The sequence below is a fragment of the Fusarium sambucinum genome, chromosome II, assembly GCF_050947815.1.
Source record: "Fusarium sambucinum isolate potato_lamoka chromosome II, whole genome shotgun sequence".
Lineage (NCBI taxonomy): Eukaryota > Fungi > Ascomycota > Sordariomycetes > Hypocreales > Nectriaceae > Fusarium > Fusarium sambucinum.
The window spans coordinates 2,631,156-2,656,938 of NC_139293.1; the positions used below are offsets into that span (position 1 = coordinate 2,631,156).

General features: G+C 46.7%; 7 protein-coding genes across 7 annotated transcripts; 4 read left to right on the top strand and 3 right to left on the bottom strand.

Moving 5' to 3' along the window:
- Nucleotides 1–205: 205 nt before the first annotated feature.
- On the bottom strand, nucleotides 206–2,275 carry FSST1_007671 (CwfJ C-terminus 1-domain-containing protein-like protein; the record flags this gene model as incomplete). The annotated part of the gene is made up of 1 exon (XM_083224477.1): nucleotides 206–2,275. The coding sequence occupies one exon, from the start codon at nucleotides 2,273–2,275 to the stop codon at nucleotides 206–208; it is 2,070 nt and encodes a 689-aa protein (XP_083083632.1).
- Nucleotides 2,276–4,521: 2,246 nt separating this feature from the next.
- On the top strand, nucleotides 4,522–7,174 carry FSST1_007672 (aspartic peptidase domain-containing protein; the record flags this gene model as incomplete). Its single annotated transcript, XM_083224478.1, has 4 exons — nucleotides 4,522–4,966; nucleotides 5,019–5,313; nucleotides 5,362–7,051; nucleotides 7,118–7,174. The coding sequence occupies 4 exons, from the start codon at nucleotides 4,522–4,524 to the stop codon at nucleotides 7,172–7,174; spliced, it is 2,487 nt and encodes an 828-aa protein (XP_083083633.1).
- A 526-nt stretch (nucleotides 7,175–7,700) lies between these two features.
- Nucleotides 7,701–11,186, top strand: FSST1_007673 (uncharacterized protein; the record flags this gene model as incomplete). Its single annotated transcript, XM_083224480.1, has 3 exons — nucleotides 7,701–8,194; nucleotides 8,260–9,040; nucleotides 9,093–11,186. The coding sequence occupies 3 exons, from the start codon at nucleotides 7,701–7,703 to the stop codon at nucleotides 11,184–11,186; spliced, it is 3,369 nt and encodes a 1,122-aa protein (XP_083083634.1).
- A 337-nt stretch (nucleotides 11,187–11,523) lies between these two features.
- Nucleotides 11,524–12,870, top strand: FSST1_007674 (uncharacterized protein; the record flags this gene model as incomplete). Its single annotated transcript, XM_083224481.1, has 4 exons — nucleotides 11,524–11,783; nucleotides 11,837–12,263; nucleotides 12,315–12,780; nucleotides 12,827–12,870. The coding sequence occupies 4 exons, from the start codon at nucleotides 11,524–11,526 to the stop codon at nucleotides 12,868–12,870; spliced, it is 1,197 nt and encodes a 398-aa protein (XP_083083635.1).
- Nucleotides 12,871–12,997: 127 nt separating this feature from the next.
- FSST1_007675 (FAD-binding oxidoreductase) lies at nucleotides 12,998–14,961 on the bottom strand (the record flags this gene model as incomplete). The annotated part of the gene is made up of 5 exons (XM_083224482.1): nucleotides 12,998–13,168; nucleotides 13,217–13,338; nucleotides 13,394–14,030; nucleotides 14,079–14,503; nucleotides 14,559–14,961. The coding sequence occupies 5 exons, from the start codon at nucleotides 14,959–14,961 to the stop codon at nucleotides 12,998–13,000; spliced, it is 1,758 nt and encodes a 585-aa protein (XP_083083636.1).
- Nucleotides 14,962–15,849: 888 nt separating this feature from the next.
- FSST1_007676 (uncharacterized protein) lies at nucleotides 15,850–16,644 on the top strand (the record flags this gene model as incomplete). Its single annotated transcript, XM_083224483.1, has 1 exon — nucleotides 15,850–16,644. The coding sequence occupies one exon, from the start codon at nucleotides 15,850–15,852 to the stop codon at nucleotides 16,642–16,644; it is 795 nt and encodes a 264-aa protein (XP_083083637.1).
- A 213-nt stretch (nucleotides 16,645–16,857) lies between these two features.
- FSST1_007677 (uncharacterized protein) lies at nucleotides 16,858–17,126 on the bottom strand (the record flags this gene model as incomplete). Its single annotated transcript, XM_083224484.1, has 2 exons — nucleotides 16,858–16,971; nucleotides 17,019–17,126. The coding sequence occupies 2 exons, from the start codon at nucleotides 17,124–17,126 to the stop codon at nucleotides 16,858–16,860; spliced, it is 222 nt and encodes a 73-aa protein (XP_083083638.1).
- Between the last annotated feature and the right edge of the window lie 8,657 nt (nucleotides 17,127–25,783).

The window sequence follows — 25,783 nt, forward strand, 5'->3', positions numbered from 1 at the left end:
ATTTTGATACCCCAGAGATGACTTCTTTGCTCTGTTTTGGATACCGGACCAGGGTGGGGGTGTTATCTCTGTATTTTCTTAGATACATTAATCTTGAGGACGCCATGTCCTGGTAATGTCTTATACATATCATGGCGGAGACGCTATAATGACAACTTGATAATGATACCACCACATTTACACCTTCAGTTCCTGCTGTGCATGACTATCCTTCAGCCAACATCCTCGTCCAGTCGAACTTCCTCCATCCCTTCTTGAAGCCCTCTACTCTTGGATCGCCTCTCATCCACTTTCCTTGCTTCTTGATAATATGCGGCTCTGTATCAACTATACCGCCCAGAACCTCTCGCGCAAAAAGGTCACCCTTGGGCCATCGCCCCGCATCTTCAACGATGTGCCCCAAGCCTCCATCCAACGTGAACCAGACGTGGAAGTAGGGCATCTCCTTGGCAATGCTGCGTCGAAATGCCGAGCGTCCCATACCGTCGCGCGCTTTGGCACCTGTGTCAATGATTTTGCGATGCTGGCTCCATTCCTCATCAGCTGAGAGGAAGGCTTCCTTGAAGTATGCGGGAGCCATGGCGCCTTCTTCATAGGGGATGGGAACGGCGACCATGGCGGCGTGCATGCGACGATGAGGCTGCGCGGCATTTTCGTAGAAGACGACTTCACGGCCTTGCTCGTGGTACATGCGCGTCAAGCTCTTCATGAAGTTACGAATCTCTTCCCACTCATCGTCGTCGCATTCTAACAAGTTCGATCGGTGCGCAAGAGGTGCAATTACTGCACCTCCAGACGAGATCTCAGGTTCTGTAGCGATCGTGAGGAACGCGCGCGTGCCGAGGGCGATAACGGGTGCAAGAGGTGGTTGGTTCTTGTCTTCGTGATGGCACAGGGGACAGTTATCCAGCGCGCGGGACATCTTCTGGAATTCGGAGACGGCCATATTTTTAAGGTTGATGTCGGACTTATGGATGCGCTTTGCGAGTTTCTCGGCATTCTCGTCCATGTAATCCAGCCCATTATCGAATTTGCCATCTTTCGCGATGCGCTCCGCCAGACGGAGACCTTCGCCGCCTGCTTGGCCCTTTGTACGGCGTTCTTCACGGACCATATCGTCGATCGTCATTTCTGTATTCTCCTCGACGTTTCCTCGTTCGCGGCCTCGTTTGTTGGTTATGACCTTGGCCTCGTTTCTCCTACCAGCGAGTTGACGGTTGTCCATGACGCCGAGGACTACAGCTTCGGGATTCGACTGGGCGGCAGAGAACATGGCTGCTGCCTTGTTGTATTCCTCCTCGAGCTGAGCAGCATTGGGGGCGCGGCGGAGTTTGGCTTTCATCATCTGCGCGCGGAGACGATTGAGAGCGGTTTGGTCCATTGCTGGAGTGGTTGTTGTTTGGGGGTGTGCGTCTGGAACGATAGTGCCTTGTTCGGGTTCGGGAGGTGGTGAGTCTTTGTGCTGGTTCTTGATTCTCTCGCGGTATAGATCGCCGGTTGGCTTCTCGTGGCCTTTATAGTCTTTGCCGTAGATCCTTCGTCGTTCCATCTCTTCTTTTTCTTCGCGGGCTTCGTCAAAGGGGCGCAAGTCGCCAAAGCGTTCGAGAGCGACCTCTTCGACTGACCGGCCGCTTTCCTCGGCTGCGGTGTACACAGCTTTAAGCTTTGTCATGCGCCAGGAAGAACCAGCGTCGCCAAATTTGTAGTCGACGGTTGGTTCTGATGGAATATCAAGCTCATCAAGGGATTTTCCCTCATTGATGTCTTGGATGTGATTGTTGATCTCGCGCTTAGATACGACACGCTTCGGCTCTGGCTTTGGAGACGGCGACTTGTTCTTGTCTGGGCGGTGGATGTAATCGACTTCGATAGATGAAGGGGCGGTCATCCAAGCATCTCTCTGGGTAGGCTTGGGTCTATCGACGGTGTCTTGGCTCTGAGGTTTCTCTTCGTCGGGGATGGGGAGATCCTCTTTTGCGTCTCTCGTCTTGCGATATCGGTCATCGTCATGTCTATGTCGCGACCGATGACCATGGTCGTCATCGCGTGAGTGTCGCGATCGCTTACTTCTGTGGCCTTCGTCGTCGTCGTCGTCGTGTCTTCGGTGATGTCGGTGTCGATGTCTATCTTTATCGCGTTCTCCGTCTCGTTCTGAATCGTGTCGATGATGGTGTCTGTGTTTGCGATGACGCTTTTCGTCGTCGTGTCGCTCTGCGCGTTCCCTCTCTGCTTTCTCAGCAGCTAGTGTCTTTTCGAACTCGTCTAGGCCGTCCATTGTAGATGATTATGGATTGGCCTGTGATGTTTTGTTGTGTTATAATTGAGAAATTACAATTCAAGATGGTCTGTTACGTCAGGTCAGAAAAGCTGGCCGGCGTCAAAAGTGGGGCCATTGGAAGAAGCTCTGGTGGATATTGAGCCTCAGATGCATTTTTGAAAGCTTGAATCTTCAAGATTACGAACGGAGAATAAATCACTAAATCCTCAACGGGAGTCCATAGACATAACATAGGTAGCTTTCTAGAGAGAACATCATTTTGAATGCAACGTTTTCCCACCCCAAGAGTGACATGAAGAACAATTGCTTGATACGTTGGAGCATACAATTAAATAACCATCACTAAAGTTATGAGTGACGTTTGGACGGTCTAAGTATCCCAAATGAGGCTTTGCTGCAATCAGCGCAATTCTAGGAGGTTAATCATCGATCATATCTATAACTTTTCGATTAATGAGACACGGCCATTTACTTTGCGCTCGCACAATTGGCAACGTATTAGCTATAGCAACGGCAGAAACATGCTGTCGCCGTGGTTTAGGGTAGGAGTTGAGGCATCGGTGAACTGGAGTATGGGCTGGGAACGCAAGAGTTCCGCGGCTACGCGACTGGATGGCAAGGAATCAGATGCATCACTTTGAAGAACTCTGTATCGAAAAACAAACATCTAACTTCTAGACTCGATGAGCTGACACGCGGTTGTTGTTGGTATTGTTTGTTGGCTTGATCAACAACGTTCAACCGCGTCATGGCTCAATCGCACAACCATAACCCCACGATCGGCTCTCCAATTCATTCCCAGACGACCTTCACGCCCCCAATATTGTTTCTCAGAGGAGCAGTTCGTCTTCGATTGTAACACAACGAGAGGTATTGAGGTGGCTGGCTCGACTTTATTCAATCTAAAATGGCTGTACCACCAGAACTAATGCACCCGCCACCGACCGTTAAACTTTGGCGACAATTTGGATCTGTCAATTGGATACATCTGTAAGCCGCATCGTGATGAGAATAATTGGTACAGCTGTTGGCGACAACACTGTGTACCAAGGTAGGCTGGCAAAGGACGACAGGTTGGGCAGCGCCTTGGTGACGTTTCAGACACTTAGCACACATGGAGCAAGCGGTTAATTGCAGCAACGAAAGTGATCGACCGAGATTAAACACAATGAATATCTCGCTCGCCTCACCTGATCTCATCTCATCCGATTAAAAAAAGAATCGGGAGCCGAGGAGATAATCAATGTCTCGGGTGCAGTGAAGGAGGTTGATCAATTAATTGATTGAAAGGAGGTTGATCACCCTTGTTGCACCGCAGATGGATGTAACATCTGTAAAAATGTGCAAATCATGTCTGGGTCTACCCTTGTTGGACATCCCTCTCCTTCTCAGCTTTGGAAGATCAGATCTGGGAATAAAAATACAACAAACCCCATATTTCTGTTCAACCTGCTACGTGCTCGTGTTTGTGCTCGTGTCGCGAATTGACGTTTGAGGGAAAACTGAGGAGTGGAGAGTAGAGGGTTGAGCGCTAAAACAAAGCAAGTTGGTTGCGATCTACGTAAGCTGAAAGGGCCAAATCAATTAATTGCTGACATCTGACCTGACCCGGCCCGAGGGTTAAGAGCTAATAAGAGTGACAACTTGTCATGCATGAGGGAGCCTCGTATTCACTACCGTCTCCCGTATAGCACAGCAGAGTTTGTCGAAAGGGGTGTTCACAAGTATCTTTGACTGAGAAAAGGCATTGTTTATGGATTGTCCATGTTTAAGACATATCCTCCATTCTCTTTGGATTTATTTCCCATTGACATGCCATTGACATTTGACACTGGCCGCTCAGACTCTGTGCCGTCTATATTGAGTCTAGCTTCAGGAACAAGTGAGAAATCACGATGCTTTAGCGAGTGTTACCAAGTGGACTTGTGCTAACCAAGCTGTGTGACTACCCCCCTGCTCATGCATGCACGCTGCAGTGTCAGTGTTTTATATAGAAACCACTGGCTGCTAACAGTCCCGCCATTCCCTTTTCCCTCATCCCAACCCTTCTTTTCCCTCTCCCTCATTCTTTTTTTTCGAGGGTATTGCCATTTGTTTCATTTATCCCGGTCACTCACTACGCCGGGTTAACAAAATATATCTTATTTCCAGTTCTTGATCTTTTTTCCCTTTTTTGCCTATTTATCTATCTACCTTGTTCCCTATGATTTGATCTCTAGAATATCTCAATTGCATTTGTAGAGATGTTGTCCACTCTTTTCCTCGCCGTTGCGGCCCCCGCTTTGGTAACCGCCTTCAACGGCGCCAACGTCCCCGTTAGCAACGACGACAACCAAGATGGCCTCATCCGCTTCCCCCTCAAAGTCAGCACCGGCGCACCCGTCGTAAAGGGCGTCACCAAGCGACAAAACGAAGTCGCCCTAGAAAGTCAGCAGAATGGCTTCTTCTACAGCATTGACGTTACCCTGGGAACACCCGGCCAAAAGGTCACCGTCAACCTCGACACTGGCTCCGCCGAACTTTGGGTCAATCCCGTGTGCGAAAAGGCACAGCAGCCTGCCTTTTGCGCCCAGTTTGGACATTTTGGAGAGAGTAGCACCTTTGTCGACTTGAATACTACCGGTGGTGTTGTCTACGGTACCGGCTATGCGTACTGGAACTATGGCTACGATCATGTTATTGTTGGATGTGAGTATCTACAAACCACTCGAGGTGAAATTATTGCTGACTTGACATTCAGCTGCCAGTATTCGCAACCAAGTTTTCGGTGTCGCATACGATAGCTCCTTCACTGGTGTTGGTATCATGGGTGCTGGTCCTGACCTAAACGGTTGGGATGCACCTTATCCTCTGGTCATTGACAGCATGGTCAAGCAGGGCCTCATCAAGAGCCGTGCTTTGTCGCTCGATATTCGCACAATTGACAGCGACCGAGGTGCCGTTATCTTCGGTGGTCTTGATACCGCCAAGTACTCTGGCCGTCTCCAGAAGCTCCCCATCATCCCCGCCTCATCCTCCCCCGATGGCCTCACCCGGTAATTATTTCAGTGTCCACATCAAGTTCAATGAACTAACATTTCTAGATACTGGGTCAACCTCGATGGCATTAGCCTCGTTCAAGAGGATGGCTCCGTTGACGCTGCCTTCTCTGGATCAACCCCCCAGCCTGTCCTCCTCGACAGTGGTTACACCGTGAGCGCCCTGCCCGGAGCCATCTTCAACAAGATCGTCGCCGCTTTCCCTACCGCAAAGTCCAACGGCGGCGCTTACGTCGATGTTGACTGCTCTGTCGCCGATATCAAGGGTTCTGTCGACTTCAAGTTTGGTGACAAGACCATCAAGGTCCCTTACGCCGACTTCATCTGGCACAACGACGAGCGCTGTGTTCTGGGTGTCTTCCAGGACGATGACTTCCCCGTTCTTGGCGACACCTTCCTCCGCGCTGCTTACGTCGTGTACGATTGGGACAACCGCAATGTCTGGATCGCCAACAACGAGGACTGTGGCACCAACCTTGTTGCCATTGGTACTGGCCCCGACTCTGTGCCTGACCTGGTTGGCCAGTGTGGTTCTGATTCTGAGGCTACCACCACTTCTGCTTCTGAGACGGCTTCTGCTACCGAGACTGAGACCGAGTCTGAGACTGAGGCTGTCACCTCGACTGTTACCGGGGACGTCACTTCTGTTGAGACAGTTTCTGCTGATACCACTACCGCCTTCCCCACCACTCGCTACTCCAACACCACGATTACCTTCACTGGAAAGGACACTTCTTCCACCAAGAAGCCTACTGACGGTTCAGGCGAGTCTTACGAGCTTCCCAGCTACACTGACTCTGCTGCTTCCACCACCATCACCTCCACCGTTGTCACCAGCAAGGTCTACACCGTCACTGCATGCCCTCCCAGTGTCACAAACTGCCCTGTCGGCCAAGTCACTACAGAGACCATCACTTCTCTCACGACTTACTGCCCAGGTTCAGACGATTCTTCTTCTCACCCTACCACAGTCGAGGGCGAGGGTGCTCCCCATCCTACCGCCGTCCACCTCACTTCCTATGTCACTGCCACAAATGTGCGCACCGTCACATCTTGCCCCGGAGAGGGAGCCTGCCACACCAACGTCATCACCGAGATCGTTCACAACACACAGGCTGCCCGACCCGAAGAACCCACTGGCATCTTCACCATTCCCGAAGCCATCCAGTGTGGCGCTGGCAACTTTGGCTGCAAGGAGGCTACCACCAAGGGATACCGCACCATCACCATCACTCCCGTCGTTAAGGCTCCCAAGCCCACCCCTGTTCCTGGCTACTGTGCTACTTGTGGTCCTCTCCACAAGGGTCATGGACATGACAACAACAACAACGACGAGACTGCTACTGGCGGCTACACTGCCCCCGGTAAGCAGACTGGTGGCTATGACCTGCCTACCCAGGTTCACCCTACTCAAGATTATCCCAGACCTACTGGCGATTCTCACAAGCCTAGTGGTGACTACCCCGAGCCTAGTGGTGATTCCCCCAAGCACAGTGGTGACTCTAGCAAGCCCAATGGTGACTCCCCCAAGCCCAAGCCCAACCCTCTCGAGGAGCTTCACACCTATCTCCCCACAAACGTTTACCCTCAGATCCCCGCAAGCAACACTGTTGCGACAGTCGTCAAGCCCACGGGCACACCACAAGCCGGTGGACCCTCTGAGCCCGCAGGCACTCCCCCTGTGGTCATCAACGGTGCATCAGGCTGGAACGTGCCTGTTGTCGCCGCTGTTGTTGTGGGTGCTTTCGTTGCAGCCCTATAAAGGGATGATGAGTGGTTATACAATACTTCTTTTTAATAGGGCCTTGGGAAAGAGCTAGAGCGCATACATAGTTTTTTGAACTGTAGATATGGTTAAATTAATTTTATTTGTATTCACATAATGATTGTAGTACTTGTCCGACCTGCTGTACTAACTTAGGTACAGACAGTGAAGTCCATCTGTTTCCTCATATTTTCGTCTTCTCCAAACGGTAACATGGATAGGAAGACACTCTTAGTCGCCTTGCTTGTGCCATTTATTTCCACATAGTCAACTTCGCTTCATGCAATGTCATGCTTTTTAGGTAAAGCGTTATCAGTTTCAGACTCGATACAATCCTCCACGACCAATAGTTTCATGCAGTCCACAGACGCTGCGGCTTTTCAACCTGCCACATGACCTATTAGAGAAGACCTTGGGCGATCCCTTGGCGCTTACAAGCTGGACTTGCCATGCAGAACCGCACCACAGTGTATCTCGTAGCCTCGTTTGTAGTCTTGTCTATTTATTCTGGAGATACCCCCTCATTTTCTCGATCAACTATCGAAGACCTTACCTAGGACACATCCAGTGGCTCTGTACACACCCACCCGTCAAGCTGATACATCATCTTATCATCAAAATGGCGCAAACAGAGACTTTGCTCAGCGATTACATAAACTTCAATGACCAGAATGTCGGTCTTAGTGGTCAAGAATTGATCAACAAGGAGCTCACTTTTTGCGCCGCTGCCGCAGTCAGCCGTCTCTGCGATGAGCAGGAAAAGGGCATCAACATTGATGAGTGCCTTCAACAAAAAGAAGAGTTCAAGTTGGTGAAAAAACTCGATTTGATCTCAGAAGTCTACACTACTGCTCCGATCAGCAAGCAGAAGGAGATCAAGTCAACGCCTCCCATTCTAGCATGGTCTGATCGCCTGCAAACAGTCTTCTTGGGCATTAGTTGTACTCGCGATATGAACGATCCCAAGCTGAACCTGAATGTTCGGGCTCAGGCGGCAGATGCTGTTGGCTCTCGCTTTTATCAAGGCCTTATTGACAGAGGCAGGGAGTTTGTACCGCTTATTGAATGGCTCACGCGACAGTACAAATTGGTTGTCTGTGGCCACAGCTTCGGGTAAGAATTCTCAAGCCAGCACATCTTGATGATCAATATAGACAATGCTAATGACTGCGTTGAAGGGGTGCTCTAGCAACCGCTTCATCTTACCTCGCCGTATTCGACCATCAATCTGTTCCCAATGCATGGGAAGATAGCCAACACGGCATTTCCGTCATCACATTCGGATCACCCTCGTGTCATTTTGCTGAGCCTCAAGGAACTTCGACTTCCTGGAAGATGCACCTCAGTAGGAACTTTCACCATGTCATCAATCCTCATGATTACGTCCCTTTTGCACTCAATGACGCCTCAAGGAGATTTAAACAAAACTTGAATGCCATTAGAACACCATTGGAGACAATATCACCTACAATTAAAATGTTTTGGCCGATTTTCGAAAACTGCCTGGACTTTCTTCTGGAGAAAAAGGGCAAATTCTGCCACTTTGGCTGCATGTACTCCATCGCCACCGAAACACCAGGTATTCAGAACTGCCTCCAAATACGAAGTGTCGATGATCTACCCCAGATCCCTGGCCCAAGGGAAGTGGATGAGCACCACAAGATGTCACACTACTTTCATTGCGTCAAGGGATCCATTGGTGCTCGACTACCGCAGGAGACTCTTTCAGAGAGCCATTGTGATATGGACCCCGAAGAATTTCCATCAATGATACTCCCGATGCCTGCCACTGTGACGAACTGCTCCTGCGTGGTCGAGAATGATCGACTTACTGTGTCGTTTAATGTCAACACTGCTATCATTCAGTACCTTCTTAGAGAAGCGTTCTTTATGAAGGGCAAAAACGAGATTCCTCTTACTGTCATCGGCTGCATTCAACATCCCGAAGACCACTGCCAAGTGAGTATCACGCTATGCAAATTTAGGAGTTCTAACTGACCACCTACATCAGGCTTCTGTGGTGCTAGAATACAGGATTGAGGACAACAAAGTTTTTGATCATGTTGGAAAAGCATCCATCGCTCTTCAACAAGGCATCACGCTCCGTGATATATTTGGTCGATCGACATCTGTTAGAGTTGGTAGCGTGAAGCACCTGAGTCTGGATAAGGCTAGTCAGCCAGAAATATTCGAGAGTATTCGACTTGCCATGGTACGTGCACTGGTGGCCCAGACATCCAAGGTGCAAAGTATAAGGACACAGGACGCCTCTATCAATGCCGATACCCCTGGTGACGTTATTGAGTTGGATGAGAAGGTCAGAGCCGTGGTGGATCGTATCGACAACCTAGTCAGTGACGCCAGCCCACATCTTGTCGTCAAACAGATGGGGCACGCCTTCGAAATCCTCAAAGCTCTTTGGCCTAGAGATTTCGAAACTGATCAAGATTACATCGTTTCTGTCCCTGGGCAATGGGAGATCGATGAATCTGATAGTGGGCTTCTTCGGGATGTCCCTGTCGACTGTCCGCGTGTGCTCAGGGAGCTCATTACCAACATGTTCAAGAATCAAAACGGCTCTACGATCACTCAAGCTGGAGCTTCTCTCAAGGCTTGGACAAACGCAAAGAGGCCGACATTGACACAGCAATTCGCGAACGTACCCACCCTTGCCGGCGCACTTAAAACCTTCAGTCACGATCTCTATCATCGGCCAACAGACTCGTCCAAGCGCACGGAACAGGCGATTTCCCAGTTTCAAGACGTCATGGGAGTCATCCAGTTGTGTCACCTGGTCATAATCACTCAGCTTGATGCGCCATACGAATGGTACTGCAAATCGACCGAAGGGCGCAAAAAGACTTCGGCGGCATTGGGCATCCTGCCGAGCTATCTCTCATGGAGCTCTGCCCCAGCTCTGTTGGAGACCGTTGGGTTAAGCGCCTTGTCTGTCTCTAGCTTGGCTGTGGCTGGAGGTATGAGCGCCATGTACTACAGTTATCGCATTATCAACCACCTTCTCCATCTCCACAGCGAGTATCTCGACTTGTCATTTCCAGGAGTGCTGGCTGCCACTCTCCAAGCCCTTGGACTTCCCCCAGCTAAGCCAGGCGACATGGTTGAGAAAACACTGCTGAACCACTTGGAGGAAGATGTACTGACCTCACGTACATCAGAGACGCTGGAAAAATGGAGAGTAGAACTTGAGAAGGGCCTCGAAAAGTATCCTGGGGCCAAGGAAAACCAATGGTCTATTATCCCTGATTATTTTTGGGCGAAATGGCTCTTTACCGTTACTGAGGTGGCCCAACTTCGTATTCAGCTCTTGGACAAGATCTGTATCGGGGTGCAGGGCTCCACGGAAGCAGGTAAGAGTCAGATGCTGACGGTTCTCACTGGGGCGTCAAAGAACTACTTCAAACCAGGATCTAGCAGTTTATGCAGGACGTTGGGAATTCAATCCTATAACTCTAGCGAGCTAGGCGCGATATTCCTCGACAGTCCTGGCTTTGATGACCAGAAACCACAGATCAGGTATATGGCCGACGTTTACCAAGAGCTGTTTGCCATTGTAATCATCGTTATTCCTATGGAACGTACACGATCCGAGGCAACAGAGAGTGCTCTGCGCATAGCTATCAAATCGCTGCTCAATCGCGATGACAAACGCCCTTTGCGTATTCTTTTGAGTCAGGCCGATAAGCTAGACTTTCATCGGAAAAACAAGGAAGTGTTCAAAGCCACCCTCAGCGATGTTAAAGATCAGTTCATGTCGAAATTGAGGGGGGAAGTAGGTGAAAATTTCACTACTTTTCGACAGCAGAGGTTTGGTGATGACATCGTCTGTGTTCCAGAGACACTGGAAGACATTGTGAAGCCATTTTCGACTCACGCGCAGATGGATTTGGATGGTATCAGGGCACTTGCAGATTGTGGTCCAAAGTATTCTTGCAAGATTGAAAGGGCGAGTCATTTCGAGAACTTGTGTGAGCTGGCTGATGCTGGAGAGATATGGGACATCGAGTCACTCCGCTCATGGCTTCGAGACCTCTCGCCTAATAGTGTTCCCATGTCTAACGGGCGGGTGCGTAAATACTGTGATTGATTAGATGACGTTGGATTATACTACTTGTTGTCCTTGGTCTATCAATAGAAAAAGGGCTCTCTCGCATTGGTCCAGCAACTCGGACAGACCGAGATTATATAGAACGCATAATGGAGGGCGTCGGATAATTACGAGTACGATAATTTTGATCTACGTCCCCATTCTCAATCATACACTGACAGGTAGGATAATCCTTCAGCCCTCGACTATGAGTGCGAGTGCAACACACCGCTCGCTGAGTAAGTCTCTAACCGGATCAAGTATAGCCCAAATATCTACTGTGCTTATATCTCACTGATTTCTCCGTTTCTTTTCCAACATGACATGATAATCAAAAATGGTTAACATACTTGTCAAGATTGGCCTTTCGGTCGTTGTTATTCTTGCTGTTCTCTTCCAGGTTTATCTCAAAGAGGCAGTATGGCTTGGTTTAGGTATTGGAAGGGTCATGCAGCCAATTAGTGACTTCCCTTATACATGCCGCAAGATCGCCGATCCACGCATGGAAGCGTGCGAGGATATGTGGTTGTCTCAATCTACGAGGCAATTGTTCCTGGCCTGTTCGGATCCACTGGCACGAAGTGCCTGGTTTCCACAGTGAGTAATCAGAAACTCCAAGATCCTCATTGTAGATGCTGACGTGAGCACAGTGTTGGTGCGCTTAACATCTCGGGTCGTTCGCAGAGAGACTCTATTGTGGCTCTAGACATTGATACACCCGTTGGTAGCAGCTTTGAGCCTCGCGTTTTCAAGACAAAAGGATTCTCCGGGACATCTGGTGATGGGCTTATCAATGTCGCTGGTTTTACAGGCATTGAAAATGCTGATGGGAGCATTGACTTGTTGGTGACCAACATGCGACCTTCGGTTGATGCCGAGAGCGGAAAGTATCTCGATCAGTTTGTTCATGGGGCCAACACCACGATTGAATATTTTACGACTGTCGCTGGAGCGAACGAGCTGAAGCATGTTCGTACTATTGCCGATGGAGGTATCGTTACACCGAATCGTGTTGCTGTTATGGAAGACAAGACGTTTTATGTCTCGAACGATCATGGTCCTCACAAGATGGGCTGGGTAAGTCAACTAGTGACTATTACCGTATTGAGCAAGTGACTAACTATCTAGCGTCACCATATGTCCGCTATCCTGGGCCATGCCGACATCCACGTCTGCAAGCCCAACACCCCTTGCAAAGAAGTATCCAGCAACCTCAAATTCCCCAATGGCCTTGCTGTCCACGAGAGCACCCTCTACGTGCCAGATTCGATGGCTGGAACGCTCACAATTTACAACATCCTGCCAAACAAAGACCTTGAAAAGGTGGACGAGATCAAGCTCAACTACGCACTAGACAACGTCTCCATCGATGAGAATGGTGATCTTTGGATCGCTGCTTTCCCCGTAGGCATTGAGATCTACAAAGCTAACCAAGACCCGTACAATGCACACCCACCATCCGCTGTTTTGAGAGTTAGGAAGGTTGACGGGGAGTGGAAGGTGGATAAGGTACTTGAGGACAAGGATGGAGAAATCTTGCCGGCTGCTACCACAGCTTTGCATGACGCGAAAACCGGAAGACTCTTCTTTAGCAGTAAGTTGGACTCCACCAACGAATTGGATGTGACTAATGTTTATAGGTGTTATTTCACCGTGGATCGCAGTTTGTGAGCCCAAGGCTTGAGTGCTCCAGATGTAAATCATTCTACCAAAAATACCGACACTATCTCTTACGAAATCTCCTCTAGATGTCTCAACTCAAAGAAAACATACTTCGTGTTGAAGAAGTATGTTTGTACTGCTGACTGACCTCAAACCACTTTGCAAAGACGACCGTTGGATTTCTGCTTCCACGTTTCACTTCCAACGCAAGGGTAGCACCACAACACATCATCCGGATCAACTGCTCTCTTGATGGATAAAAGTCGCTTGTAGTTGTTGCCCCAGAAATCATGCTGCCAATCTGGTTCAAATGGAAGTGCCTACCAAAAGTTAGTCGAAGAAATACAAATGACAGCAATGTCTCATACCTCATTGATATAAGCGCCCGCTTTGGGAGATAACTCTCGGAATGGCTCCCATGTTTTTACTAAGCTCTGGATAGCTTGGATCTCAGACGTACGGTTGAAAGGTTCGAAAGTATGTCCAGCAACTGAAGTAGTCGTTGTTAGTGGTAGGAAGTTGATACGGGAGTGAATACGACTTACGGGCATGGACATATGTGTCTCTCCAACCAGGGTTTGCTGCAACACTTCCCCCTCTGGGCTTCGCATTGTGAACTCCCTTACCCGAAACTAGGTGGGCAATCATCCCACCAGATGGTACACAACCTTGTTCAAGCGCATAGCTCAACTTGGATTCATCTTCCTCGAGAGAATTCTTGGTTAAAAGTCTCGAGACAATGTAATTCGTTTCTCCAGCAGCACCCTGGTCAAAGTAGACGTCGTACCACTTTAAGAATGAAGAGTAACTCTCCGACGTGGCAGTGAACTGGACCAAGCCTGGCCAACGCTTCTGAAGGGTTTCATTGACAGGCTTAAAAAGTTTGTGGATGTAATTGGGATCTTGTACGTCTTGCGCAGCAAAGATGCCTGATATTCCAGCTACTTCCTTTGGTGCGCCTGGGCCGGGAGATGGGTTGGGAACGCGCGGGCTGAGAGATGCATACCCAGATAGACCTGCATCCGCCAGAGATGGAAATTGTGAGAGAATGTAGGCGAGAAGATCGTACTTGAAAGGTGCCTCGGCAGATGTTCCGACTGTCCAAGCTGATGCAGAGATCTTTGGCGTTTTATAGACCTTGAGAGTCATGGAGATGATAACACCAAAGGTCGAACCACCGCCCTAAAGGGTTGTTAGTAATTGCAGATCAAAATGTAGATTGGTACTTACGCCTCTCATAGCCCAGAAGAGATCTTGATGATTGTTCTCGTTAATGGTCAGAATCCTCCCACTGGGAGTCACAATCGTCATCTGCAGAACCTGATCAACAGCAAGGCCATACCTCGGCGACAGGAGCGAATGGCCTCCTCCAGTGAGGTATCCTCCAAGACCAACTGATTTTCCACCGCCGCCGACAACAACACGATCATACTTGTCCAAGTATGTATACACGTCGTACATCTGAGCCCCAGCCCCCGCAGTCACGGCGTCGCCGTCAATAGTGATCTTTGAGTTATAGAGTTTGAAATGCCCCTTGTGGTAGGTTAAATCTTTGAGATGATGGGTCCATAGTGATAAAGAGCCCGGTGCGACTGATCGACCCATGTAGTCATGGCCCGTATTCTTGACGATGAGTCTGATGTTGTGCTTTCGGGCTATTGCTGGATGTTAACAATGTCCATCTGAAAGATAGCTTTGATTCATATTTACCAAAGTCAACACCAATCTTGACATGCTCAGCCTTGGTGACGTTGATCACATATGCAGGATATCCAGCGTCGCTGCAAGGATAATCTGCATCAGGGAGACAAGTCCAGTTGGGATACTGATCATAAATCACTGAGACTGGGTTCTCAGTGTGGAAGTCGTATTTCTTCCAAGCAGCTGCGACATTCGCACATGTGTCTTTGTTGTATGCAGGCCAGTTTTTGTGACAGACTGCGCCAGGTGATGTAGGTGCAAGTAAGCGCCCGCTGAGAGTGCTGTTGAGATGAGACCATGTTTTGTGGGAGGGCCAATCTGGCGTGCCAGGGTAGGCTTTACAGGATTGGCCTGCAAAGGCAGAAGGTAGAAGGAAGAGGGTTGAGATGATGATAGAACACAGGGGAGTCATGATGAGTTGGATGACGAGCGACTTGATTTGAATCAAGATGGCAGATAATGTCACACCTTATATACCCATTCCATCACAGTGAAATGATAGTCCATCGCATGTTGAAGTAGACTTCTCACAAGCTGACACTGAACAAGGGATCATGTTCCGAGACTAAGAGGTAATCGGTGGATATTATTTGCTCAAGTTGTCCAGTTAAAAAGACCCGTATTGCTCGTTTATTTGTTTAGTCGTCGCTCAGCCCTGCCAAGCCTGACCTTGATCCAGGTCTGTGTGGACAGACTGTGGAGGTGGCTCGGATGGGGATCATAACGCGAGATACGACAGCTAATGATATCATTTGGCTGGATGATGTTTGGTGCTTACGCCTGGCTACTGAAACCGTTTTATTCGGCACTCCTAACTAACCCTCCCTTTGGGGTAGTGCTTCATGATATGCTACTGCACATCTCATTGAGGGAGGCGTATACGACTGACTCTTTTCCATAACTACCTATCATAAAACACAGCTTACCTTAGTAGGTAGGTAGTTATGGAGATCAACTGACAGTTAGCTAACCCACTGTTTAACCCCAATTGCGCAAGATACTGCGAGTATATGTTCGCATCTCAAATGACTGGCAGGTCCATTAAACTACCCCATGTCATTTCTCGCAGCATCATCCCCAATCAAGTTTAGTTCTGTAGAGCCTAATCTCGATTTCTCCAAGTCTCAGGGCCAAGCTTGGATTCTTCAGCGAACCCCTAATATAACTCGCCAACTAATTAATTTCCCTCCTCCACTCTCTCTCATTCCATTGTCGCGTGGCGTGTCGCAAGATGCTTCCAGTCATTCATTGCTTTTTGTAGCCAAGCCGAGCAGTTATCAGTCACTCTTTATTGTTCAAAATGCTGCCAAGGTTATCGCTACTCTTCCATTCTCTGTTTGTCCCTCTCTGCATCGCCCGCGACAACAACAACACCAGTCAATATGCCGCGACCAGCGGCACAGTCTGGGCCACGCCCCACGATAGTTACTCGTCGTCAATAGGCGTTCTCGGTTGCAAAGTCGATACGAATCGCATCGCTTATTGGCCCAATTCCATCGATTGCGACAACATCTGCATCTCCTTGACCTACCAAGACCGTTCCGTCCATCTCCTCCGCATCGATCAATCCCAAGGCGCGCACGACGTTAGCTATGATGCGTGGAATTATCTCTACACTGGCTACAGCGCCACCGACAAGCCCACAGCTGGCGGCCCCATCGAAATGACATACGAGAACGTCGACGCTTCTAAATGCAAGCACTTGATCGATACAAAGGGTAGCAAATTACCCCTCAGCGCCGCCAACAGCATGAACTTCCTCACAAGCTGCCTCGATCGCAACAGCAGCACCTGGGTCGGTGATAACTACGTCTTGTATAACATACTCGACTCCATTTGTACGCTGGGTCACGACGAGAAGTGCGAATTGGACTACCCCGCCGCGAATCAGGCCGAGTGTCCGCATACAATGGGCGTCCCAGATGAATTGAAGGGCCAGACGGTATACAACATTCGGTATCCCAGTGGAGAAAAGGTTAGCGCCGCAGACGGAAAGCCTGCAGACGAGGATGGCGCGTCGGGGGTGAAGCAGCCGAGCGGCAACGTTTTGGCATTGGTGGTTCTGTTCTCGGCTTGTCTTGTCTTTGGCATATAGACAGCTTTTGTATTCTGCGATGCGATCAATGCCCTGGGGGTGGATGGTTCGAAGTCGATGTTAATGTCAAGATACCCTAATGCTTCATTCAATGCCTGTTTTAATACACTTAGCATTACCTGTTAATGGTGAAACACAAGATCAATTAATTATTCTGACAATCTGGTATCAACGCCGGCCTACAAAAGACAATCCGTCCTCAAGCATGTACACTTATTTTCCTAGGTTCAATGCTCCCTTGACCTTGCCCATTGCCGACTGATCTTTTTGTTGGTTACCCTCGTCAACACCAACGTCCTCCTGTGTCAGCGCATCCTTGCCATGCATCTATTCTCAGTCAGTTACATGCCTAGTCCACGACCACTATTGCCAACCTTTTGTTCCTCCAATTCAGCGTTGTGAATTATGTCGTGCACCTCTTCGGCTGTCTCATCATTGAGACCAGTCGGTGCTTTGGGGTGAGAAGCTCGTCTCTCAGGCATGATGTTTGTTCTTCAATGTATTGTCTTTAGTATTGTGATTTTGGTGTTGCTTACCGGGAAAGCTCCTCAGTTTGGGTCCCTAGGAATACCGCTTCATATAAGCTCACAGCTCAGCTCTTATTGTCGTCATCCTTTCCATCCTCCAAGGCTGAAATGATGCTGACCAACGTCATGTCGAGACATTCGGGGTAACGTCTGACGATGATCTCGAGACCCCTCATTGTCACAGTGCAAGTGGCGCTGCGACAACATCTCACGACGTTATCCGTGTTGTCAGCTGGAAGTATACATTTTGTTTGCCCACCGTGTCGACGTTGTGGGTTAATACAGTTGCGATATTGTGCGGATGTTTTGGGAAATGATTTGACTCAAAGCTTGTATGCCGATACGTGGCTTTCAAACGTAATCCATGATTTGACCGCAATAGGTCAAGATGTGTTTACTAATCGCATTACCTTTCTTGTCAACCAACACAGAGTCGAAAGACCACTGCACTAGCTTGGCTCATGATCACGGGCCGAGTGACAGACCGCTGCACGCTTGTTGTTTAAACCCGTCCGGGACGAGAGCCTCAAGTGTAGTGGATGTGGTTGAGTTTGTGATTTATAGACACGTTGTCTATCAAATCATTGGGTACAGAGTCCTAGAAACAAACATAATAAGTATATATTACTTCATACATCCTTCCAATCAATCAATATAGAATGTTTGTGCAACAATGTGCTCAGTCGGGCGAAGCCTGGGACTCATAACTGCCCAGAGCATATGTGTTGTTCTCTTGTTCTTGAAAGTCAATGAGACGGTAGACCACGGATCGGTTAGAGAGCCTTCGTAAAGATGAATAGTGATTGCTACGAAGGAAGGACCAGAAACCTCGCAACTGAGACGTCTCATTTCTTAGGATACGAAGCATCTGTGGAAAAGCTCGTTCTTCTTTGGGAACCGTCACGATAGTTCGTGAGTAAAATTCATAGCCTTACGAGGAATAACTTTGTATAGATGAATCGAATCCTGAGGTCCGTGAAATTGTGATATGTCTTTAGAAGTTGAGGGAAACAAGGGTTGCGACAACGATCCAGTCGATGGGTTTCTCAATTTTAGCACAGCCTCAGCGAAGGAATGATTGACCTGTAGTTAACGAGGTTCAATAGCGCCACGCGAGGCTGAAACCCGTGAGGCTGTCATGCAGTTTGTTTCCTCAACACCATGCTGATCGTGACAAGATATCGAGGAATTGGATGACTCAGCAGTATAGTATTGTCAACTTCATGATCTGGGACATCAGTCCACCGAGAAAACATGTTACTGCCTCACTACTTTACCATGAGTCAGGGCAGCTTTCCCTGATGTTCTTAGTTATTCTACAACTTCATAAATCAGTTACATTGTCTTTTGAATGCGAAGTCTCGGCGTACTGATTTGATAAATTTGGGTGATTGGGGGAATTTCAACGACGGGTGGTAAAACAGCCCGCATAAGTGGAAGTATATTATTGATGTTGGGATTTGGACCCCTATTGTGTTATGACAGTCTAAACAGGCCGATGAGCTAGAAGGATCTCAGAATGTTAGAAGGAGAACGCCTAGGTGGCATTGCGGAAAGCTGCTTGACACCCTTGTCTCTACGCCAACCGTTGAATGCATGTTTTACAGATCCTCCAGCACATCGATATAGTGCCTCTGTCATTATGATCTTCTGCAAAGAAATGAATATGCGAGATCCTGCACTCAACACACCCACAGGTGGCTGCACACTCCTTTGTAGCTGCAATGGCCGCGCGTCTGATGCATCTACGACATTGCTGGTGATGGCGTCATCTTGTAGTTCATGTTGCAATATGTTGCGACCAATTGGACTTGTCTATTAAATATTAGTCTGAATGGGGAAAAAGGTTGTGATTGTCGGGTTTCACAACATATTGATTATATAGATAAGAGTTCATGATGAGATAAAGTCAGACACAGTATCTCGGAATAAATACCAATGTCAGCCAAACAGTACAGGCTCAGTCTTTTCAGCTAAGGATGATAGTGTGTTGCTTATTCAGGTGAGATAAAGTAAGGACAAACCTTTTAGAAATACCTTGGTCCTGAGTGATTGACATGACTGGACAGTGGGAGAACTCCAGGTATAGCAACCTATCAATCAAAGTAAAGAAACAGCAAATAACGTGCTGTACGATGCTGCTAGACATACATGCGTCAAGAGGCAGCCGTTACAAGAGTATTTCAGTGGAATCTTTAATTTACACCCGCAGTACAACTAAACACTACACCATCTCACCTACGAAGGCCACAATGTAGACATTATAAGCCACGAATAATACGTATAGAAAAGCCCTTGGATCTTGCAGCAAATACTGATCGCAACCAACGATCGAAGTTCCAGAGTTGTGTTTGAATGAGGCGTGAGAACACTCCCTATAGTACGTTCTAGACTACATATATCTTTTATAGAAAGCTACTGCAGTTAAAAGTCCCTGTAGCCTTCAATCTACTGGTTTGATTTAACGGGGCACTTTGCTTTTGGACCCCTTTGTATTGAATCTACTTGTCAAGTATAGGGTACTGTCAAAGGGAGTGTTGTACCGGCCTCAACGTTTCGATATCGAGTTTGGCAATTAAACATACGACTTCCCCGGATTCACCGGATCTCATGAAGTGCCGTGGTGAGATTGTAAAGTGAGGTTAGACACTTGAAGTCATCGCATCGTACACCAAAACACCAGAACACTTGAAGACACTGATTATAAACGGCAGTTACAACCACAATTCAATCGGGAATGATATCTGTGCTGCGAGGTTCCGTAAACAGATCACGGGTTCTCATGTTAATATAAACTCAGATTCGTGATGATCAAAAACAAAGGTTATCTCTTATCAAGCCATGCATGTACTCCCGCATGCCAGTCAAACCGATAACCCGGATATCGGAAGGACTGGAATGCGGTAACTACAGTACTACGCCAAAAGTCTAACCCCACCACACCATCTTTATCCATACAGGAATTTTAATATAATATTTTAATATATTATTTATTTATTAATAGAAGGTCAATTAAGATAATTTATATATTATTAGAAAGCCTTAATTCTAGCATTTAATATTTTATATACTAACCCCAGGCCTAAATATATACTCTTAGTCTTTTCTCTATTAAATTAATATACTTTAGAATCTTAGCCTATAGAATAGCCTCCTACGCTAATTTAATGCATCTTATAAATTCTGCAATTAAAGCTTTATTTTTCTTTAAATCTTATAAAAAAAGGAATTATTTCTTTAATTACTTCTTTAAAATAGCTTAAATATTCTTAATTAGGCTTAAATTAGGCAAATTTAGTAGCTAATCTATTTAACTAACTGCATTTTAAAGCAGCTATTCTATAGTAGAATTAGAGGTATAAATACTTGCATTATCTTACTAGAATTATTAGGAACTATTATATATTGATAAGAGACCTTCCCAGAGAGCTTTTTAATATAACCAAGAGCTATATCTATTCTTCTTAGCTAATAAATCTCTTATTATAGTAATAATTTAAGATCTTCCTATTTTCCAGATAGTAGCCTAGAATATAATAGAAATTATTAATTTAATATAATTATTCTTATTTATAAGATCCTTATTATACTTTTCCTAAGGGAAATAGAAATAATATCTATTAGGGTTACTGCTATTATTAGCTATAGAGACTTTATTTAAGTTAATAATCTATATAGCTATTAGTATTAAAACTACCCTCCCTATAATTTACAGTATACCTCCTTTAATTCTTTAATTTTATTAATTTAATCTTAATAAAAATAAAGCCAGATTTATACTTTTTCTTTATTAAGCTTTAGTTAATTTATTAACTTTTATTTTCTCTTATAGTAAAAGGAAATAATATATTAAATAGTCTTAACTAATATAGAATTACCTATTAATTCTTAGAGTAAATCCTATAAGATAAACTAGTCCTATTAAATATACCTTAGTATATTCCTTCTCTCTACTTAATTTAGCTTTAAAGGATACCTAATATATATATTTTTATTAAATATATATATTTTAGTAAATTATTTAATAATACAGTTAACTATATAATAATCTATTTTAAACTTATATGCAATAGCCTATTTTAATATGCCTATATAAAAAAGGGCAAAAATTGCAGTTTTTACTTCCAGGGAAAATTCTTTATTTTTTCCTCGGTTAAGATAAATAATATCTCCAAGAAGGGCTTTTTCCGATATCGTTAAGACATTATTATAGTGGTATAATTAGAAAGGGTTATCGCATTAAAGTCGCGAAGTAATCGGGTGGTTGGTTAGGTAGGGTTAGACTTTTGGCGTAGTACTGTACCGTTTGTTCGTCTGGGTCCCTCTTCTCCTTTCAGAAGCGGCAGTTTGGCCAGAATAAAGAACAAAAGTAAGCGGCAATTTCCACCGTGGCTGGATACTTTGGCGCCGTCGCGAAATCTGGAGCGAGGCGGAATCGAATTGCACTAATCTTGACAGCCAGGAACGTGCCATTTCTTTTTGACATCTCAATCAAAGGCGCAGGTGCTTATGGCTGATTTTACTTTCACAAATGAACGTTGAAAGAAGGGGTTTTCAGGACACAATAAAATCCTGTGTGAGTCTTTGGTGGAGGGTGGTCACAAAACTCTGGTTGTGATGCAGCCAATATGCAAGGCACATTTCAAAATCATTCTTCCATATTTCCAGTAGTTAATGCCAGTGACCACTGAGGACAAACACAGCCGCAGGTTTGAATGACACCAAGATTTTGGGATTTCCACAACGATACGAGACGATATACGAGACCCTTAGCACACAATCATCTTCACGGGATTTACCTACTGTACCAAGATATCGGGTAGCTCTAGGCTCGTATTCTTCAAACTCTATTCCCGTAGTCTCAACCCTGATAGCATTTCGATCTGAATTTCTGACTTGGCAATGAAATCTGAGGGGGCATAGCTTGATACCCAGAAATCCCCAGCCTTCAACAATGTATGATGAAGTCCAACTAACACATGCAGCTTTAACATGGCCATCAGAATAAAGTATTGAAGAGGCTTGCAGGACCCGATGTCACACAAGAAAGTTTTTAGTCCACACGATTACATCCGGTGTGCCCGCGGCTTGGTGGCTTTTCTTTTTTTCATTTCTTTTTTCCAGCTTGTCATGCTTGTAAGACTTTGGATCAGGTCAGCATGCAATGGCTTTTTGTGCTCTTAGTAGATTCTGTTGAAAATTGTTACTGCTAAGAGATTCTTCTGCTTACTTTGTGCTGGTCCTGCATGGAAATGGGATGTCGGGCGAGAACAATATGACGGCATGGATATAGGTAGCTCCGAGCGACTCCCGTTGCGAGTGGCTAGTTTTGAGAAGTACCTGAAGGTTGTGCTTATTTCTCAGACCGTCTTACACGAGAGCTAAAGCTATTGGACAGTTGTGTAAGACGCTTACTACACGTGGGCTAAGTACGATTCCAGGTAATGTCAAGAGGTGTTGGTACGGTAAGGCAGTTCTCCATTCAAGCTTAACGGATAGTGATATAGCCTGTCAACCTATGGGATCAACATTCGACAATGGGCTGCTGTATCTAGGCGGGGAAAGAATTACACGAAGTTCAGGCCATGCATGATGACAGTTAATGATGGCCTGACTAGGATACAATGGGACTTTAGAGAAAAAGCAACGTCGGGGTGGTTGTAATGAGAAAGGATTCAGTTCAACTCCCAGATGAGAAAAAGATGAACATTGCATTCACATTTTCGTCTGCATTAGAAGAACAAGGATCGTGAATTTTGTTTTGTGACTGGATCCAGCCAACATGCATTGTCTAGAGACTCATCGGCGGCCCATGGGCTGACAATTATCGCCAAGGATGTTGCAGTTGTGGCGAATTGACTATTGACTGCACGGCGTTAATTAAAGTTACAAATAATAGCAGGAGAGATAATTCCTAGAGAATTCAATTACAAGGATAAGAGAAAAGAGACGAGTATGAATGATGATCCATTGAACTAGACTAGTACAGTGACAATTGTACGATCGCCAAGCCGGGTCGATGGGGTTTTCTGGTTTGTTCTCTGATCTTTCTTGACGAATGAGACTTTGTTATTCCCTGGATCATTAGGCCAAGCTCATTCAATCCTCTTCTTACCGGATGCTGGGGATAATCAGGTAAGTTCAGGTCAGATCAACCCCCGCAAATCAACGGCCCAACTTTAATCCCCCTGCTGTGCCCTGGTCTAGTCTGGTCTGGCCTGACCATGATGATCACTGTCCGCTACGCTACGGCCGATGAGCTGGTCGCTCTCCTGATGCTAGGCTGCGGGTGAGATTGCCAAGTCCCCAGCTAGACTGCGATGAAAAATGCAACACGAGCCCTAGGTACTTCCCCGCACAAACAGCAGAGCAAAGCTGACAGTGTAGGCACGTCACAATTATGAAACGTATTTATCAAACCACCCTTGGCGACGTGTGTGTGTGGATTCTGAATCTCTCTATATGCCCCATCTAAGGCAGTTGTTGCGAAAGAAAATAAGAAATATCACCGTCATGCAGATGCACCTACCGTTTGGAAAGGGGAGAAGAGAGACTATGAAAGTTAAAAATATCGTAGTTGGAGTGCAAGTCTAAAAAAAAAAACAAGACGGTTCTAGCCGGGAATGATTTAGACCTTGATCCTAGCGGGCGAGAATAAGTTCCGTTTTTGATAGAGCCAATCATAAATGCCAATTGGTTCAACGCTGAGATCATACTTGACACGATATTTGCATCTGTTCAGGTCCTCAAGTCACTAAAAACAGGTCCAAGACAAGTCAGAACAAGTCGAGACTAAACAAGCTTGTTTGTGCCGTGTCAGACTTGTCTCTTTTTCTTTTCCCCGCGATCGAGCTCACTTGGTGACCCCCCTTTTCTTTGCTTGGCTTTTTATTTAGATGCAGGGGTCCCCTGTCAACTGAGACTTTGACTCTGCACTGGTGGCCACTATCGAATCGACACGACGGATCTCTCGCTTTTTTGTCTCTTTTGGCTTCTCTCATCTCATCTCGTCTCGTTACAGTACAGCTTTGCAAGATTGATGTTATCTCTTACACGAGGCAGTCAACCCGATCGCTGAGCTGTTCGATCTCTGCAGGAGAAAAGCAAAGCAAAGCAACAAACTGCGTTACATGGCATGTCATTGCATGTTTCTTTTGTTCTGCTCGGTATGCATCGGGTCTCGGGGGGCCGGGACCATCGGTCGGTCGGTCGGTTAATGTCCCCTCTCTCTGGTACGACACGTTGATGTGGCTGCATGGCTGCAGATGCACGACTATACGTACCTTTGTTTGTGCACCTTTGGCTTGGTTCTACTGGCTACTGTATCGTCCCGTACAGTAAGACAAGCTCCAATTAACTACCCTGGTCTTTGTGGCTGCATCCAACAAATGTCAATGCTCCTGCAGCTTTCCTTAACGACCGGGCTGTGCTATATTTACATATAACGAGGGTACAATGTCTCACACCCAAGGGGCGTACCTTTTGCGTGGCTGCCCTCACTACCAATCACTTTGTCTCTCGTATGACGCCTCTATGAATGAATGGTTAATTATCCATTTCCCTTCCTCGTATTCTCAATATCAGCTTTTTCTTTTACCCTTGGCAACATTGAAAAGTGATTTACCTACCATGTATGTACCTCCGTGCGGTTACGGTAATCACGGTGCTGAAAAACAAACATAACCGGCAATTCTTTTCTTCACGCTTTCAGGGGTTGGGATCAGCTGTAGGCATTCTTAGCAAGGTACGGGAAGGAAACCAAGAGCACGGCTCCGAAGAATCAATGACAGGGATTATGCTTGTCTCACTCTCCTCCTCTGACTCCCCCTGTTGAGTCTACCAAGTATGGTCAGACCAGAGATTATCGGCCTGCATTAGCCAGCCTTACGAGCTCGTCTAAATAGCTTGACTTGGTTTTTAGTCCAAGAGGAAGAGAGGAAGAGAGGAAGAGCGAGCTTGTACTCATTTTGAGCCTCCGCTATCAGAGCTAATAACGGCCCCTCGAACGGTGTCCAACGGGAAGCTAGCATCACCATCCAAGACAGAGTTGGAACAAGCTTGAATTTCCAACAATATCTGCCACTTTATCCATAGAAAATTGTACCCCTCATAGGTTGCATTAGAGCAACCTCGTATTCCAGAAGCAGAGTGTGATGCTCCACGCTCTTCGCGCTTCAGCTGCAGCCGGAAAGTACCTGCTGGCGCGAAGCCTTGTGCGTCACAACTGTCACTTTTCTTTTGCGAGAGGTTGCACTCATCTTGTGCGACAGGCTACCACCACAAGTTCAGCCGGGTCGTTGCTTTCCGATATACAACGCGGATGGGGCTTTCTCAGCCGTCGAATCACGGAGAAAATCAACTGTCACTCAAGCCTCTCATTCCCCAAAGAAGCTGCTCTGAACATAAAATTAGAATATTGCTAAGCTCGTTTTGGAAGTCTCCTTTTCTTTTTTTATGTGACAGTTGAAATCTAAATGAGTCCAGATTGGGCTCTATCACGATCAACCTCGTCTTATGGATACACACTTACCAGTAAGCATAACCTTGGGCTAACTTTGGTTCACCCTCAACACCCTTGTTCTTTGATGTTGTGGTTTGCCTTGAACCCAACC